The 15,800-nt window shown below is 46.9% G+C and overlaps 1 protein-coding gene across 1 annotated transcript in view; it reads left to right on the top strand.

Annotated features, from left to right (window-relative positions):
* CPT1A (carnitine palmitoyltransferase 1A) overlaps window positions 1-15,800 on the top strand; it is a 63,131-nt gene that overhangs the window by 28,005 nt on the left and 19,326 nt on the right. The window contains exon 12 of the mRNA XM_061564536.1: window positions 6,132-6,237. Coding sequence (XP_061420520.1) covers window positions 6,132-6,237 — 106 coding nt within the window. The remainder of the gene's footprint in view (window positions 1-6,131; window positions 6,238-15,800) is intronic.

The raw sequence follows: 15,800 nt of genomic DNA, 5'->3' as shown, positions 1-15,800 counted from the left end.
TGGGAGTGGCAATTTCTGTGTAAGGGGTCTCACTCTGAGCAGTGGATGGACAGACTATGGATAACAATTGATGGTATATGAAGAAGAGGCCAACTTAAGAGGAGAAGCCCATGGGTTCTTCTGGAGGGCAGTGTAAGCTATAGCTGGAATTTGCACACCTTGAAACTTAATCTATTAAGGATATTGTCAGTTACCCAAAAATCGGTGGAGTCAGCATTGGTCAGCCTCTTTCACAGAGTCTGGCATTGCGCGAATCTTGAGTTCTTGTGAAGCAAGTTCAAATATATGAAGTGCATAGCCCATTTTTTGTGTTACTTGCATAGCTTAGTGTCTGCTTTAAATCAGCCTGGTTTCAGAGTGAAAGGACTCCAGCTTAAGAAGAATCAGTGCTGTGTAAAGCAAATTCATTTTGGTTTCCAAGCCCACACTTATCCTCAGGTTTAGAAGCTTTGTGGACCGGATATCACACCATGTGCCTGAGTTGGTGTGAAGACTCTGCAATAATAAGAAAATAAACAAAATGACTCCGTAGGTTTTTGCAGTTATACTGTATATAGCTCTTCTGCTTTTGGGGTTTAGCACGTGTTATTCGGCATGATGTCCTACATTTCGCTCCACGTGCTAGGTGCACGTCCTGAAGAAACTTCCCAGAACGTGGAGTGAAACGTCAAGACGTCATGCCAAACAACATGCAATACAACCCAAAAACAGATTGTATAAAACATGACAGCCTAGCCTTTGGTGGTGTTGCAACACATTATGGGAGGGATGGTGAGATAGGAGTGTGCTGTGGATGAAGGTGTGGGTGGGAATACTGAGGTGGGGCAGCTTTCAGGAGCATGTAACATGACCACAGTCCAGAATTTGCATTTAACCCAAGGGAATCACGATCAAAAACGGCGTTAAATTAAGGTGCCTTGCCAGCGTCACCACTAGCAAAGAGAGAGAGCATTGCAAGACAGATGATTGAATATGCCTTGATTATAATTGAAATCATGCCTTTGTGCTTGTAAAGAAAGGACTTGTGAGACCCGATAATTGTATTGCTCGATGTTAATGATAATGTAAACTTTACCAGTTTCATAATAGGTTTTTTATCTTTTTCTCTGGCAACAAAACAGGTGTTAAGATATATTCTTGGTTCTTTCGGTCACGAAAGCTTTAAATCAAAATTTAGGTGTTAAGATGTTAAAACACCAAACTGTAACCTTTTACAAGGAATTATGTCTGTATTAACCACAATGCTTGTGGTCAGAATGTGTTAGACCAGAGGACCCCAAAAGGCGTACAGCACAAAGACAATGCACTATCAGAGTAATGAGAGCTCGGCGTGAGTATCTACATCATGGGACCTCTGTTGCCAGTACCAAAATATGATAATTGGTTTTTCCCCTTTTTTCTGGAAACAAAACAGGTGTTAAGATGTTAAAACACCAGACATGATTCCTTGTAAAAGATTCCCGAACATCTTCTCAGACTCCGCCCGTCACCTTTGGCCCAGATATTATCCCCGCTTAGGATTGGATGCCGATTACCCAATAGTGCCCATACAGTTACCCACTGGCACCCACTAGATGGCGCGCTCTCATTACATTACCCCCCCCCCCGGTAATAAAAAGACTAGCTGTCACGGCTAGAGATAAAACCAATATAAGTAATGAAGAGACGCGAACACGAGCATTCGTAGGGGTTACACCCAAGTAGGACGAGAACCCAATAATAACAAGAATCCATAAAAAGGGAATAAAAGATTAAGGGACGAATCCAGTAACGCAAGGAGAGAAAAACAACACATGGGCGATTTTAACGAAACCGAGCTGCATCCCGCTCCTCCCCGGTCGGGGTGACAGTACAGGCGACGGGGGAGCGGAAGGCTCCACCGCGGTAGGGCTGGTCCGGGCGAGGTCAGAGTCCGCATCGGCAGTCAGGGGCTCGCATGCTGTGGGCGGCAAAACAGATTCTTTCGGGGGATCACCCTGTAACCGCACTGCCCCCGGTCCGTCGGACATGTCAGACCCCTGCAGTCCAATTTTTGGAGATGAAGCAACAAGTGGGGGAATAAACGATTTCAATCGAGAGGGGTGGACGAACCAACGACGACAGCCCGCCCGGATACGCACACACTGCGGACGTTTGATTTTGACCACTTCCACAGGTCCGTGCCAGGGCTTATGTAATTTAGGAGAGGTGCCAACGGACACCTGAGGGCAATGTAGCCAAGCCCTGTCGCCAACGGACCATGGCATGTCACGGTCAGACCTGCGTGCATAACGTTCATTGCGCGCCTGTGTCTTGGCGGTGTTGACTCTAGCCGCTTCCCGGGCCTCAGAAATACGCCGCACAGAATCGCGGACATGTTCTGGCAGTTTAGATTTTGCGTCACCAATCGGCGCTCCCAATTGGGTATCCATAGGGGGCACATTTTTCCTCCCATACACAAAGGAAAAATGGCAAAAATCCCGTGGAAGCGTGTGGGGCCATCTTGTACGCAGCGAGCACGCTCGGCACATGCAATCCCAATCAGCTTGTTTGGCATCCACCATCTGACAGAGCATAGTGGACAAAGTCTTTTTCAGACGTTTGACCATCCCGTCTGTCTGAGGGTGGTACGGCGACGTTTTGATTTTCTTGGTACCCAATGCGTCGCAGACCTCGCGCAACAACTTAGAAGAACAGTTCCGACCCTGGTCCGTAAGCAGCTGTTCAGGAGCACATATATCCATAACATAACCGTTCTGAAATGCGTCGGCAATGGAGGCCGCCGACTGGTCCGGCAGCGGCCAAGCTATCGGCCATCGAGAAAAATATTCCACTCCAAACATAATATATTTATTACCCCTAGGAGTGACCGGAAAGGGGCCAAGGACATCGAGGCTATACAATGCCGATTTAAATGTCTTGTTATTATGCTGCTTTGCAAACAAAAGCATCCTTAAATGCAAACAACAGTTTACAATTTATTTTAATTTTAATCAATATCCTCGTTGAGCAAATGTGCACCTCTAGACTGAATTCATTTTGTTTGAGTGCTTTATTATTAAAATGTGTGGGGTGTGTAATGTAGTTCTATCATTGCAAGAATTTATAGTTTGGACCTTTTATGTTTGTGTTTCAGAATATAGCTACTGAGCCAAAATTGGCATTCAAAGCGTGTCATTTTGCTTCTTAAAATAAAATGTAAATAAAATGCATGTATCCAAAACAAACAAGTCAAACAGTGTTTGTGCCAGAAAATAGTGTTTATTGTACTGGAAAATAGATTGTGAATCCGTACGCAAACACTACATTGCTTATAATATTACAACACCCACATCTGTAGACGATATCTGCTATACAATTCCTGTTGTGACCAGCTAACGATGAGGCTGCTGTATTTACTTTCGCTTGACTTAAAAAGGAAGATGCAACCCAACAAATGCACAGGTCTCATCTTGTAAGTACGTACCTTGGCTGTGTTTTGGGTTGGCCAGCGGAGGTGAGAATATTTCTAAGTAGGGGGACAGAGATGGGACATAGGCTTTCAAGACCATTAATGGAATGTGCTAGTGAAGTCACTAGTTTTTAAATCCTTTATATTAAGTTTGCTTGCTTGCTTGCTTGCGTGCTTGCGTGCTTGCTTGCTTGCTTACGACCGTGCAAATCTTTCGGTCGTTTTTTAACCCACTTCCCGTGATCCAATCGAGCTGACATTTTGCACACAGACTCGTTGTGCGAGACAATTAATGTTCGTGAAATTTTTTTTCCAAAATTTTACACTGTTTAGGGAAAACAAATTAAATATTTAATTACCAATTGCTTAATACTGGCAGACAATCATCTGACCCATAGGTGGCAGCCATCTCAAGCCAGAGGACGAGAGGACTCTAGCCGCCACGCATATAAAGGATTTATAGTGAAAAACTTTGTTTTTACGGGTTATACTTATTTTGTATTAAAAAGTCTGGGAGTGATGTCACTAAAACGCTTCTGAGTCGACCCGTAAGTAATATTTTTCACTCACTAATGAAGCTTAACTCTTGCCAGACATCCTGGGATGCACAGCCAAAGTGTATCTACAGGATAACAGCTGTTCGGTTTTGGGTTGCTCATTCCTTACATTTCCTCTGTCCATTAGAGGTAATTGATTATTTTTGCACATGTCGACCATCGTCTCCAGAAGTCGGCACTGATGTTGCATAAGCTGATGGTTGAGTGGCACAAATCACCTGCAGTTTCCCTTACAAATGTCATAATGGTAACCTGAAGCCATCCGCATGCAGATCACCCTGCTCCACATTAGCAGATGTCTGTTGTGTTTTTTTTACAACTGTACTAAATTTTGTATTTCATTTCCATTCAACTGAGAAAGAAAATGTACAAATTGTTTGCTTTAAAGCTGGCTTATTTCGTGCAACTTTAGGAAAATTTGCATTAGCTGTGTACTGACCGGGAAGGTCACTGTGTGGTGCCGGGCCTGCGAGGCCACAGCGGAAGATGCACCATCATCGCGTACACCCCGGACACGGGGTGCAGTACCAACCCTAGGGGGGATTTTGGAGAGCGCTTGTTAGTGCGAGGGCACCACGCGCTGGGCGCAGTGTGGGCTCCTACTGGAGGGAGCGAGAGAGCGTCAGCTCAGTCAGGGTAACATTGGTTGATGCTACTCTGGTTGACCTGTGGCCACGTGACGGGGTCGTTACCTGAGGGGGGCCACAGGTGGAGGGGCCAAAGGGTGGTCGCATGGTCTGGGAAGAGCTTTCGAGAGCCTTCGGGTAAGGGCGAGAAAGATCGAGAAGGTGGGTGGGGCGAGAGGCGGAGCTGGCCCCAGCCCAGACAAATATAGGGGGGTCCCTGAGAGGGGCCCGGGGTTCTTCGTGTTGGAGAGGCAAGGAGTTCCACGTCAAGCTGAAGTAGCCTCCAGCCACGCGGTCCAGGACCCAGCTTGTGGACTGAACCTGGATCACGTAACAGAGTGTGTTAACACCATAGCGTGGTTAGTCGGGTGGTCACCACCCTAGGTGTATGCAGTGTTAATAGTAAATACCGTATTTTCCCGCATATAACCCGCGGGGTATACCACTTTTTACAAACAAAACAAGATCCTGCGGGGTGCGGGCTATCCCAAAAATATTTTACACATGTGACATGTCATAACTCGTAAAAAATTTTCATGGTAGGACTATCCACTATGCAACACTTACCTTTGACTAAAGCACTGCTGAATAAACCACTCACACTAAAATTGCACATGTTATCACGTTTTAAATGATTCAAATTGTTTGTACAATGAAACGACAATGTTTGAAGTGGGCGCACTTTGTTTACCGTAATACTTTCAGTGGCTGTAGGGGGGTGCGAAAGTTTCAGCTGAGGCTATGGATTGCACAATGGAAAGGGCCTCAACAAGCATCTACCAGCCGCGGAATCATAATTGCCGAGTCCCTTAGGCCGCTGCTATTGGCTGAGCACTATACAGTCGCGACCATGAGCTTTGTTTCAAACTTCCAATGGCTTTGTTGCCAGGAGGCAATGGCGTTACCGTAGTGCCACTATTGTCTGCGCAGTGCGCAATCTACCAATGCTTAAACTATACAGGGGTAACTACCGGTCCAGTAGCTGTAATATGATGAGGTCGAATGCTGGTAAGCCTAACAGTACGCTTACTTATCTACCAGTTATGTGTTACTTATTTATTGGATATTTACTTTTGTTACTTATTGACTGTTTTAAGTTCACTCGTTTCCGGTTAGTTTGTTTTCTTTGTTCACGTTATGATTTTTATGTTAACAATTGATAGTGGAATGTATTACAAATGTAAACTTTGTATTAATATGATGGAATTAAACTGCGGTAACGACGTTAAAGATATGAATGCATGCGGGGTATATGGAGGTGCTGGCTACCTGAAATTTGTTTTACACAAAACGCTATTTTTGCGGGGTATATGCGTCTGCGGTATATATATACGGTAAATGTGTTGCTCCTAAAGACAACGTCTGCGACTCGGTTGGACTCACTACAGCTGTATTAATTATTTAATTAGATGCTTTTTGTGTGAGGCAGCATAGTAAAAAGTGGTTAAGCCTGTTTTGTAAACGCTTGGTAAGATGTAGTTCACTTTGCACGCATGTTTGTTGGGTGCTGTGTTGCAGGTGGTTTGATAAATCTTTCACCCTGGTGATTTTCAAAAATGGCAAGATGGGTATTAACGCCGAACATTCTTGGGCAGACGCCCCGATTATGGCACACATGTTTGAGGTACGTGTTCATGTGTGTGAGCAAGCATCACAACTACATTATTAAATAAGTAAAATATTTAAAACTACTTTTTTTTAAAACACGCTTTAATGAAATGTACTGTCCGAGCTGCCCCTGCCCCCTTCCCCCATCGCCCCTCCCCTCCTTCCACATCCCCGACCCCTCGGCGTGGCTCCCCGAGACGTAAGGGACCACGTGGTGATTTACAGCCAACGTGAGTTGAGTGTCGACAATTAAAGCCGTAAAAAATATTGTTTAAAAATATTTATTTTTAATTTTCAATGATAGAATATAGTATTGTCATCAGTATGACATACCTATACGAAGTTTGCAGTCGATAGCACATTGGGAAGTGTGTAAAAATTGAGTTACAAGATTTCTTTTTTGAGGATACAACAGACGAAGTGAGTTAAATAAAAGCGTGTTAAAAGGTCCTAATTTTACCCGAGATGATGTGTGACTGCTGGCACTCACTCCCTTGGCTGCTACAGCACGCAAAACCACACCCAGCTATTTGCCTTTGTTTCCTTAGCACCTGAGTCAACGCACCTCCCACACATACTGTACTTATTTTTAAATCCTTTATATTAAGTTCACGTGCTTGCGTGCTTGCTTGCTTGCTTAGGACCGTGCAAATCTTTCGGTCGTTTTTTAACCCACTTCCCGTGATCCAATCGAGCTGACATTTTCCACACAGACTCGTTGTGCCAGACAATTATTGTTCGTGAAAAAAAATTCCCAAAATTTTACACTTTTTAGGCAAAAAAAAATTATTTTACATATATTCAAATAGAACGCATTCATGGCTTTGGCTGAACGTCAGAGTGTAAGAGCCCAGAGCGTAACCCCTCCACAGGCCGTGGTGGAGTAGCGCAGTTGGTAGCGCCCTCGCTTCCCATGCCAAAGGTCGCGGGATCGATCCCCGCGTCCTCCACAGGCGAATATATTTTTAAATCCTTTATATTAAGTTCGCTTGCTTGCTTAGGACCGTGCAAATCTTTCGCTCGTTTTTTAACCCACTTCCCGTGATCCAATCGAGCTGACATTTTCCACACAGACTCGTTGTGTGTGACAATAAATTTTCGTGAAATTTTTTTTCCAAAATTTTACACTGTTTAGGGAAAACAAATTAAATATTTAATTACCAATTGCTTAATACTGGCAGACAATCATCTGACCCATAGATTGCAGCCATCTCAAGCCAGAGGACGAGAGAACTCTAGCTGCCACGCATATAAAGGATTTAGAGTGAAAAACGTTGTTTTTACGGGTTTACTTGTTACTGTACTTATTTTGTATCGGTGGTATAGAAAGCACACAGCTAACCACCACCACACTTATTGGTCCCGTACAAGAGAAGGTAATTTCATCAAGACTTGTAACAGACGCAAGCAAGTGCTGTTAACAAGCACCTGTTCACGTCAGCATGGCACAAAAGGGGGAGAGTGTGGCCAGAACCACACCCAATCATATTTGTCTCCAGTCCTGATGTTTACACCCTGAATCAGGTACTAGTATAAGGCTCGGTCGACCTACAATAGCTGGATGGCCCATAGCTGGCTCAGATATGACTTGCTATTTATTTTAGCCATGGCCGACAGTCAAACCCAGGTCACCGGGTTTGTTGTGCAGTGCGCTGACCACTACAACACAAGCACGGTGACCATTATTACCATGGCATCGTTACTGGACTGAATAGACCCACTTGGCTGCTGTGGAGGTTCAGGCCCCCCGTGTCTGGGCATGCAGCCATTGTATTGAGCAGGGTCGCTTGCTTGGTCTGCAATAAACCACCACCGCCACGGACGTAAGAGTCCATCCTACAAGGGAGACAACTATTCCAAATGATTTAAACTTTCCTTGAAGTGACGTCATTGCCACTCGTAAAGCCCTCGGTAAATATTCGGCAACTGTTTTAGGGTTTGCGGATGTTAAGAGAGGACTAAAAGCAGGGATTAAATTTGGAAGGTTTCTATGGTGGCTGAGGAAATATTTTTGCTTGTAATATGCATCCTTTTAGAGTATAAAAGCAATTATACATCACTTGAATTAGGTATTCAAGTGATGTCTATACTGCTGGAGTAGTGTGGAGTGAGGCATCAAATACCCTGTTATGGTGATGTTTTATAGCATCTCATAGGTCAGTGACACGTCGCCAATTCTACCAAGCCCCATGCTCAATTATTTACTTTTGCTCAAATTACAATAACCTGCAGTTATGTATACTATAGCTTGTTGACGAAACAATGGTGGCAGCAATGTACAGTGAGGGAAAAAAGTATTTGATCCCCTGCTGATTTTGTACGTTTGCCCACTGACAAAGAAATGATCAGTCTATAATTTTAATGGTAGGATTATTTGAACGGTAAGAGACAGAATAACAACAACAAAATCCAGAAAAACGCATGTCAAAAATGATATAAATTGATTTGCATTTTAATGAGGGAAATAAGTATTTGACCCCCTCTCAATCAGAAAAAATTTGTGGCTCCCAGGTGTATTTTATACAGGTAACGAGCTGAGATTAGGAGCACACTCTTAAAGGGAGTGCTCCTAATCTTAGCTTGTTACCTGTATAAAGACACCTGTTCGCAGAAGCAATCAATCAATCAGATTCCAAACTCTCCACCATGGCCAAGACCAAAGAGCTCTCCAAGGGTATCAGGGACAAGATTGTAGACCTACACAAGGCTGGAATGGGCTACAAGACCATCGCCAAGCAGCTTGGTGAGAAGGTGACAACAGTTGGTGCGATTATTCGCAAATGGAAGAAACACAAAAGAACTGTCAATATCCCTCGGCCTGGGGCTCCATGCAAGATCTCACCTCGTGGAGTTGCAATGATCATGAGAACGGTGAGGAATCAGCCCAGAACTACACGGGAGGATCTTGTCAATGATCTCAAGGCAGCTGGGACCATAGTCACCAAGAAAACAGTTGGTAACACACTACGCCGTGAAGGACTGAAATCCTGCAGCGCCCGCAAGGTCCCCCTGCTCAAGAAAGCACATATACATGCCCATCTGAAGTTTGCCAATGAACATCTGAATGATTCAGAGGACAACTGGGTGAAAGTGTTGTGGTCAGATGAGATCAAAATGGAGCTCTTTGGCATCAACTCAACTCGTCGTGTTTGGAGGAGGAGGAATGCTGCCTATGACCGCAAGAACACCATCCCCACCGTCAAACATGGAGGTGGAAACATTATGCTTTGGGGGTGTTTTTCTGCTAAGGGGACAGGACAACTTCACCGCATCAAAGGGACGATGGACGGGGCCATGTTCCGACAAATCTTGGGTGAGAACCTCCTTCCCTCAGCCAGGGCATTGAAAATGGGTCCGTGGATGGGTATTCCAGCATGACAATGACCCAAAACACACGGCCAAGGCAACAAAGGAGTGGCTCAAGAAGAAGCACATTAAGGTCCTGGAGTGGCCTAGCCAGTCTCCAGACCTTAATCCCATAGAAAATCTGTGGAGGGAGCTGAAGGTTCGAGTTGCCAACCGTCAGCCTCGAAACCTTAATGACTTGGAGAAGATTTGCAAAGAGGAGTGGGACAAAATCCCTCCTGAGATGTGTGCAAACCTGGTGGCCAACTACAAGAAACGTTTGACCTCTGTGATTGCCAACAAGGGTTTTGCCACCAAGTACTAAGTCATGTTTTGCAGAGGGGTCAAATACTTATTTCCCTCATTAAAATGCAAATCAATTTATAACATTTTTGACATACGTTTTTCTGGATTTTGTTGTTGTTATTCTGTCTCTCACTGTTCAAATAAACCTACCATTAAAATTATAGACTGATCATTTCTTTGTCAGTGGGCAAACGTACAAAATCAGCAGGGGATCAAATACTTTTTTCCCTCACTATCTGGAGACATTTGTTGTTCAAATGTCATTTGCATCGATACAGTGCCTGAAACCCAACTATATCAATCAGCTTTTGTATAAGTGTTGTGAGTCCAACTGAGTCGCAGACGTTGTCTTTAGGAGCAACACATTTATTTACTACTAGCGGAAGTACCTGGCTTTGCCCGGGTGAAACATATCTTTCTTAAAAACCTTACATATATATACACAGATACTAAGGTATTGTCAAAGCCCGGTGGGCTGTTTGTACATTTCTCCACCAACAAATATATAAGAGGCTTTCACAAGTCCAAAAAGTTGTAGAAAGTGTGGGGTAAATAGTTGATGTCAAAATGTTTCCGAAAATTGCGGTCTCCCCCCCCCCCCCCTCAAAAAATATCTTTACCCCTCGTAGGTATATATACTAACAACACCTTACATACAACAGAGGAAGTGGTATCTATTGACTCTGTAGTAGTATCTACTGACTGTACCGTAGTATCTACTGAGCCATGTGTAGCTACTGACTGTGTACTATTTAGTGACTGTAATAACTACTGACCATAGTAGTATTTACTGGGCCTACAGTAGTATCTACCGACTATATACTCGTAACGACTAACTGTATAGTATCTGCTGACTCTATAGTTGTATCCACTGACTATAGTAGTAACTACAAAATCTATAGCAGTATCTACTCACTCTATAATAGTATCTACTGACTCTAGTAGCTACTCACCGTAGCAATATGTACTGACTGTATAGTAGTATATACTGACTGTAGCAGTATTGACTGACTGTAGTGGTATATACTGACTGTTTTAGTATTTACTATAGCGGTATCTACCAACTCGATAGCAGTATCTACTATCGCTACAGCAGTGTATACCGACTGAGGTCGTACCTGCTATCACTACAGCAGTGCATACTGCTGTGTTGGTACCTGTTATGATGACAGCAGTGCATATTGTGGTGGAACCTGCTATGATTACAGCAGTGCATACTGCTGTGGTGGTATCTGCTATGATGAGAGGAGTACATATTGTGGTGGTGGTACCTGGTATGATAACAGCAGTGCATATTGACTGTACTCATCATTCACCCTCACCATTCACCACTCACAACTCACCCTTACCACTCATCCTCACCACTCACCACTCCCACTCACTATTCACCATTCACCCTCACAACTCACCACTCACCAACCTCCCTCACCAATCTCCCTCACCACTCACCCTCACCACTCAACCTCACCACTCACCCTCACCAATCACCACTCACCCTCACCACTCACTCTCACCACTAACCCTCACCACTAACCCTCACCACTCTCACTCACCACTCTCCCTCACCACTCACCACTCACTCTCACCATTCACCCTCACCATTCAGCCTCACCACTCACCCTCACCACTCACCCTCACCACTCACCGTCGAAACCACCACTCACCCTCACCACTCAACTTCACCCTCACTACTCACCATTCATCCTCAACAATCACCACTGACCAATCACCACTCACCACTCTCCACTAACCCTCACCACTCAACCTCACCACTCACCCTCAAAACTAACCACTCTCTCACCACTCACCCTCACCACTCAGCACTCACCCTCACCCTCACCACTCACCCTCACCACTCACCCCTCACCGCTCACCACTCACCCATCACCACTCACAACCGCCACTCACCCTCACCACTCATCCTCACCACTCACCCTCACAACAACCACTCACCCTCACCACTCACCCTGACCACTCATCCTCACCAATCACACCCTCACCAATCACCACTCACCCGCACTGCTCACCCTCACCACTCACGCTCACCCTCACCACTCACCCCTCACTAATCACCACTCATAACCGCCACTCACCCTCACCACTCACCACTCACCCTCAACACTCACCCTCACCACTCACCGTCACCACTCACCCTCACTACTCACCACTCATCCTCACCAATCACACCCTCAACAATCACCACTCACCCTCACACCTCACCCTCACCACTCACTCTCACCACTCACCCCTCACCCCTCACAACAACCACTCACCCTCACCGCTCAGCACTCACCCTCACCAATCACCACTCACCCTGACCACTCACCACTCATCCTCACCAATCACATCCTCACCAATCACCACTCACCCTCACTGCTCACCCTCACCGCTCACCCTCACCACTCACCCTCACCACTCACGCTCACCCTCACCACTCACCCCTCACTAATCACCACTCACAACCGTCACTCACCCTCACCACTAACCCTCACCACTCACCCTCACCACTCACTAATCACCTCTCACAACCGTCACTCACCCTCACCACTCACTCTTACCACTCACCCTCACCACGCACCCTCACAACAACCACTCACACTCACAACAACCACTCACCCTCACTACTCACCCTCAACACTCATCCTCACCAATCACACCCTCACCAATCACCACTCACCCTCACTGCTCACCACTCAACCTCACCACTCACGCTCACCCTCACCATTCATCCCTCACTAATCACCACTAACAACCGCCACTCACCCTCCCCACTCACCCTCACCACTCACCCTCACCAATCACCCCTCACCACTCACCACTCTCCCTCACCACTCTCCCTCACCACTCTCCCTCACCACTCTCCCTCACCACTCTCCCTCACCACTCACCACTCACGCTCACCACTCACCCTCACTACTCACCCTAACCACTCACCCTCAACACTCACCCTCACCGCTCACCACTCACCCTCACCACTCACCCTGACCACTCACCACTCATCCTCACCAATCACACCCTCACCAATCACCACTCACCCTCACTGCTCACCCTCACTGCTCACCCTCACCACTCACCCTAACCACTCACGCTCACCCTCACCACTCACCCCTCACTAATCACCACTCACAACCGCCACTCACCCTCACCACTCACCACTCACCCTCACCACTCACCCTCACTACTCACCACTCATCCTCACCAATTCACACCCTCAACAATCACCACTCACCCTCACCACTCACGCTCAACACTCACCCTCACCACTCATGCTCACCACTAACCCTCACCACTCACCCCTCACTAATCACCACTAACAACCGCCACTAACCCTCCCCACTCACCCTCACCCTCACCAATCACCACTCACCCTCACCACTCAACCTCACCCTCACCACTCACCCACACCACCACCACTCTCCCCCTCACCACTCTCCCCCTCACCACTCTCCCCCTCACCACTCTCCCCCTCACCACTCTCCCCCTCACCACTCTCCCCCTCACCACTCTCCCCCTCACCACTCTCCCCCTCACCACTCTCCCCCTCACCACTCTCCCCCTCATTACTCTCCCCCTCATTACTCTCCCCCTCACCACTCTCCCCCTCACCACTCTCCCCCTCACCACTCTCACCACTCTCCCCCTCACCACTCTCTCCCTCACCACTCTCCCCCTCACCACTCTCTCCCTCACCACTCTCCCCCTCACCACTCTCCCCCTCACCACTCTCCCCCTCACCACTCTCTCCCTCACCACTCTCCCCCTCACCACTCTCCCCCTCACCACTTGCTCCCTCACCACTCTCTCCCTCACCACTCTCCCCCTCACCACTCTCCCCCTCACCACTCTCCCCCTCACCACTCTCTCCCTCACCACTCTCCCCCTCACCACTCTCCCCCTCACCACTCTCTCCCTCACCACTCTCCCCCTCACCACTCTCCCCCTCACCACTCTCCCCCTCACCACTCTCCCCCTCACCACTCTCCCCCTCACCACTCTCCCCCTCACCACTCTCCCCCTCACCACTCTCCCCCTCACCACTCTCTCCCTCACCACTCTCTCCCTCACCACATGTTAAGGGCGATCCTAAAGGAATCTACAACCTTCGATGATTCCTTTGCGCGATTCAAAGAATCGATTCCTGGCGCATAGGAGGTTTCCATTTTTAATTACAGAGTTTTATTTTAATTGTTATGTTATGTTTTAAAGTTTTCAGGAGTATTTAATTATATTTTAGCCCCGGTCAACGCCGGATATTTCCCATTCGTAGCAGTTTATATCAACTCTATAACCAACTAATATTAAACGGAAATAAGGCGATTCTAAATGAATCTACAACCTTCGATTCCTTTTCGCGATTCAGAGAATCGATTCTTGGCGCGGTCGGGTTTAGAGTTTTAAAGTAATTACACAGTTGTATTTTCATTGGGATGTTATGTTTTAAAGTTTTCAGAAGATTTTAAATGTATTTTTCCCCCGGGCAACGCTGGGTATATCGAGTTTATACCACAAAGTCGACGCCTGACAGACTTGCGTGTCGAGGCCTAGTACCGTGCAGAGCCTCCGGCCTCGCCTAGATTGCCCACCCGGCTGAGGGTGGGTACTGGGGCCGTTACGCCCCCCCCCCCCCCCCGCGCTACAATAATACTGTCTAATCGCTATAATTTTATTATCTACCGACCCTATAATAGTAATTGCACACATTGGGGTGGAAGGGGAGTGAAGAGGACATTAAACTTTGATGAATTTACCTCAGAGTCGTGTGTTAATGCGTGCGCATATTTGTAACGGGAATTAAAAATGGCGTCCACCCCGCAGCGAAGTTGTTGCTATCCGTTGCCAGGGGCAACCGCCGTGGTCCGCGCCGGCCGGCAATATTAAATAAATAAATATATAACTATATAAAGAGCAATCGCACTAAATCGATAATCGGTCCGATTTAAAGTTTAGAGACGAAAAATCGGAAATGCCTAAGTTTACCGCGGGCCGGGGACGTGCCCACCTGCAAAATTTAATCTCGGCGAACCCCACGGTCCGAGAGCTAAATCCCCCGTAAGGGAGCGTACGCAGACGGACAAACAGACAGACAGACAGACAAAAAATGAATTATATAGGTTAGATTAACACAACGTACACCTAGGGTGGTGACCACCCGACTAACCACGCTACGGCATTAACACACTCTGTTACGCGATCCCGGTCCAGACCACAAGCTGGGTCCCGGACCGCGTGGTTGGAGGCTTCTTCAGCTTGATGTGGACCTCCTTGCCTCTCCAACACGAAGAACCCCGGGCCCCTCTCAGGGGGACCCCCTTATATTCGTCGGGGCTGGGGCTAGCTCCGCCTCTCGCCCCGCCAACCTTCTCGATCTTTCTCGCCCTTACCCGAAGGCTCTCGAAAGCTCTTCCCAGACCATGTGACCACCCTTTGGCCCCCTCCACCTGTGGCCCCCCTCCGGTAACAACCCGTCACGTGGCCACAGGTCAACCAGAGTAGCATCACCCGATGTCACCCTGGCTCTCAAGGCGAATGGATATTCTGACTACACAATCCGCAAAGCCATCACCCCAACTTTGAGGAGTCATCTGAAGACCCAATCAAAACCATCACCTTACCTTACATAGCAGGGATAACCAAAAAGATTTCCAAAATCTTGAACAAACACAAGATCCAGGTCCGATTTAACACAGTGCATAAAATTCGTGACCTCATCCCATCTGTGAAGGACAAGATTCCTGACATGCAATATCCCGGCGTCTACAAACTAAGCTGTATCTGCGGCAGCAGTTACATTGGCCAAACGACATGTCTCGGACCGTGTTCGTGAACTTAAGGCAGATTTGAAACACAGCAGGACCAATACTTCTGCCGTGGCTGATCTTTACTTTAATGCGACTGGCTCACATGACGGTGGTACTTTGCAAGGCGACT

Source organism: Lethenteron reissneri, chromosome 33, assembly GCF_015708825.2.
Source record: "Lethenteron reissneri isolate LAM-NWPU_2019-01 chromosome 33, ASM1570882v1, whole genome shotgun sequence".
Taxonomy (NCBI): Eukaryota; Metazoa; Chordata; class Hyperoartia; order Petromyzontiformes; family Petromyzontidae; genus Lethenteron; species Lethenteron reissneri.
Note: the sequence above shows the minus strand (reverse complement) of the source record. Positions and strands in the feature narration are given on the sequence as shown.